The sequence below is a fragment of the Haemaphysalis longicornis genome, unplaced genomic scaffold, assembly GCF_048455015.1.
Source record: "Haemaphysalis longicornis isolate Haplotype H1 unplaced genomic scaffold, Haemaphysalis longicornis Haplotype H1 scaffold_5, whole genome shotgun sequence".
Classification (NCBI taxonomy): domain Eukaryota; kingdom Metazoa; phylum Arthropoda; class Arachnida; order Ixodida; family Ixodidae; genus Haemaphysalis; species Haemaphysalis longicornis.
The window spans coordinates 139,632,089-139,635,761 of record NW_027526385.1 but is presented as its reverse complement, the minus strand read 5'-3'; the positions used below and the strand labels follow the sequence as shown (position 1 = coordinate 139,635,761).

Below are 3,673 nucleotides of genomic sequence, written 5' to 3'. Positions count from 1 at the left end.
CAGTCAATGTCCGGAAAATTGAAATCATCAAAGAGATACGTTTTGTGGGCAGAACATAACTAGTAGCCGCAGCCACACTTGTGCGCAAGTCATTCAGGAAGGAAAACGAGGAATTAGGAGGGGGTTAGCCAACACGTCTGAGTATTTTAGCAGCACCCAATAAACAAGCAACCCATATGATTTCGACGGCAGAGTCAAATGACACACGGTATGCAGAAATGGTCGTCCTAACCGCCAGCAAAACGCCACCACCTTTTTTGTTTGTCCTATCATTATGATATATGTTCTATGATTTGCTCTCAGGGAGAATTTCGCTATAGTTTAAGTCAAAATTCAACCACGTCTCTGTTAGCGCAATGATGTCGGCATTAGAATCCTCTAAGAAGGAACAGACTTGGTTACGTTTATGCAGTACGCTCCGAACGTTGGTTAAAGCAATAGATAGTGACGAACCTGAGCGAAGTGATAGAGGCTGATTAGCAACTTGAGGACGCGAGGCACCTTCTAGCTATCTTTTACGTAGGACCACGGTGTGTGTTGAAATGTCGTGAAAGAACGTATTTTATGTATATGCAGTTTGTCAACAGTCAGCTTGAAAGGTTTGTCTATATCTCGGGCAAACGTTACTAATTTCCTCCTAGCTGACCGAGTCGAAAAGGAAAAGTCTTCACCGATAGCGAAATCTGTGTTTTTTTAGTTTGTGAGCAGCGCCCAGGATATTATTCTTGTCTTTGAATGAGGTGAATTTCGCAATTATTGGACGGTTTTTTTTCTGTCGTGAACCCTCCTAATCTATGTACACGTTTGAATTGAGCACAGGGTTTAGGAATTTGCAGCTTTTGAGAATAAAAAGTGATTAATTGTTCCTCAAATCCCGCCCAATCTTCTTTTTCGTCCTCCTCAATTTACAAAAAGAGCAAGTTAGACCTTCACATACGGTTCTCACCACCGTCAAACCTAGAAGTTATTGTTTGAACCTGGGTAGCGATAGCTTTTAAAGCATTGTCACTTGAAGGGGCAACGGTAGCACTTGACAAACAAACGTTTGATCCGAACGCAGCAATTTGCGTTGTTAGTGCACTAATTTCCTTTCTTGTAACCTCCTGGTTATTCTTGGCGATATTTAGGTCATCGAGTACACCCCAAGCCCAGTTTCCAGCTCCGTAATCTTCTAACGCGGAATCAAACGCCTCTGCCTCCACTTTGCTCATCGGACCGGGGTTGGCTTTGTTGGGAAGTGCGAAGAAGAGGAAAAAGATGTGGCTCCTGGCTCGAGGGCACGAGCATCATTATCATTGTAACTAAGTCATCGCCAATAAAAGGGACGTTCAATCAGGGGTCCCACGGCTTCGTTTCCTGGCGGCGCACCCGCAACGAGGTGCCCGATCTGCAACATTTGGTGCCGAATCCTAAGGGGAAACGAGCGGCTCCCGCCAACGTGGGCAACGAGCGACGGCGACGACGAGTTTCTTCTAGAAGCGGTCGCCCAAGCAACCTCGTCTTTCTCGGAGCCGCACCCAGGGAGACAACGCGCGGACCGGGCTGCCTACCAAGCGAGTAAGCCGGACTTTTTCGCTGAATGATGGACCGGCTGAAGGCGAAACGCGCTGCAAGGCGAACCCAAGCGACGAAAATTTTGACAGAGGCGACAGCACTCATCGAGAGCGGCTGCTCCGACCGGCTCGCGCTCCGGAAGGTGTTGAACAAGCTCATGGCTAGCCGCAAGGAGCTTAGCAAGATCGACGCACAGGTCGAGGACACTGTTCCTGTCGAGGAGCTGGAAAGGGAGTACGAGTCGGAAGCCCATTACAACGACCAGACACTCGAGGGTCTGACCCGCCTTACGTACCGACTCGAGGAACTCGGCGTCAGCTGCATGGCGCAACCTGATCCCTCGGCTGCGGTTAGCATGCCAAAGGGCCCAACGATGGTTCAATCTCAGATCTCAGGACCCCGTCTGCCCATGCTCACCATCCAGCCTTTTCAAGGAGACTTGTGTAGCTGGATGTTGTTTTGGGAGCAATTTAACGGCGCAGTCCACATAAACCGGGCTCTCACCGCTACCGACAAGTTTCATTACCTCCGAAACTACCTGGAAGGTGACGCAGCAGCTGCCATCGCCGGACTGCCAACAACGGAGGCGTGCTATGAGAGTGCCATCCAGCAGCTCCACGACAGGTTCGGGGACAAGCGCCGGATCGTACAACGGCATTTTAGAAACCTCCGCGAGCTGCAGCACGTGTCGTCTCTCTTGGAGGAGAGGGAGCTGGGCAAACATTACGACTGCATCCAGCTGAACGTCCGCTGCCTCAACCTTCGGGACGTTCCAATGAGCAGCTTCGCCGCGATGCTGTACGACATTTTGCTCGAGGTTGTGCCTGAAGAGATCGTCGTGGCTTTTCACAGGCACGTCCACCTCAAAAAGATATCAATGGGCATGACTTCATCTTCTTCTAAGAGCGAAAACGAAACGGCTTGCCGGCAACTGGAGCAACTCTTGCGGTAAATGCAAATCGAACTCGCGGCAAGAGAGCAATGTGCTGCAGTGGCGACTCTTACCGAATCGAGCGACTCTCTCCAGCGTAACGGCCAGTCAACGTCGGTGCTTCGCGCCTCGCATGCTTCGATGCCAAAACAAAACGAGTGCTTTTTTTGCGGATCGGGCAAGCACAGTACCGAGGCTTGCGACGCTTCTCAGAGCATCTTAGAAAAGATGAAGCGACTGGCAAAATCTTTGCGGTGCTACCGATGTACGAGGAGGGGCCACCGATCAGGAGAGTGCCGACGAAAGGTCATGTGCACGACATGCAAGGGAAGGCAAGCAACCATCATGTTCAACCCTGGTTACAAATCAAAGGAACACGAAGTCCATAGCGAAACCGCGTGCAATTTCACGGTGCAGACGCTGCCCTCTGAGACTGCATCTACTGCGCTCACTAGCTGCCAGCTGGGCGAAGATGTTCACCTCCAGACCTTCCGGTCGTGGATCATCGGTCCCAGCGGTGCGCGCTACATACGCGGCATTTTGGACGGTGGCAGCCATGAAGGCCTCGCTTCGAAGTTAAAATTGAAAGTCGTGGGAGAGAGAAGCCTCGCCGTCAATACATTTGCATCGGCCGTTCCTTATTAACTACGAAAATTCAAAATAGTTGAGCTTAATGCAAATGTTGAGGTAATGCAAAATAGCCAGTTCGACGATGCGCAATAAGTGATCGAGGCATTCACCATACCCACGCTCTGCCGAAACTTCGCGGATACGGACATCAACGGCGCTTTCGCTACACGGCTCAGAAAGTTAGACCATCGGCTAGCGGACGAAAGAACGGTTCCAGAGGTATGTGAGGAGCCAGGCATCAGCCTTCTAGTACGCTCCGACCAACTGTGCAGAATAGCGACGGGGGACACGATTCGGTGCAACAAGGTTAACGGCTTAGTGGCCCTAAACACTATGCTTGGATGGACGCTGCAAGATCCAGCTGAGAACCGGACCCCGACGCCTTTTCCCCAGCAAGCAAAATGCGGCATTCTTCAGCGCAAGTACTTCAGAGAATGGACAGGAACGCCGACATTCACAACTCCTGCCTAACGAAGAACAACATCGACACGACCCACCACGAAACCCTGGGTGGACATTTGGAACCACCATCTACGCGGCCCGATCATGACAGCTGTG

The 3,673-nt window shown here is 51.0% G+C and overlaps 1 protein-coding gene across 1 annotated transcript; it reads left to right on the top strand.

Moving 5' to 3' along the window:
* The first annotated feature begins 1,582 nt into the window (after positions 1–1,582).
* On the top strand, positions 1,583–2,506 carry LOC144139910 (uncharacterized). The gene has a single exon (XM_077672137.1). The coding sequence runs from the start codon at positions 1,583–1,585 to the stop codon at positions 2,504–2,506; it is 924 nt and encodes a 307-aa protein (XP_077528263.1).
* Positions 2,507–3,673: the final 1,167 nt, after the last annotated feature.

What these genes read in the sequence shown, in the direction of transcription:
- LOC144139910 (XM_077672137.1), top strand. Translation starts at nt 1,583, where the DNA reads ATGGACCGGCTGAAGGCGAAACGCGCTGCAAGGCGAACCCAAGCGACG.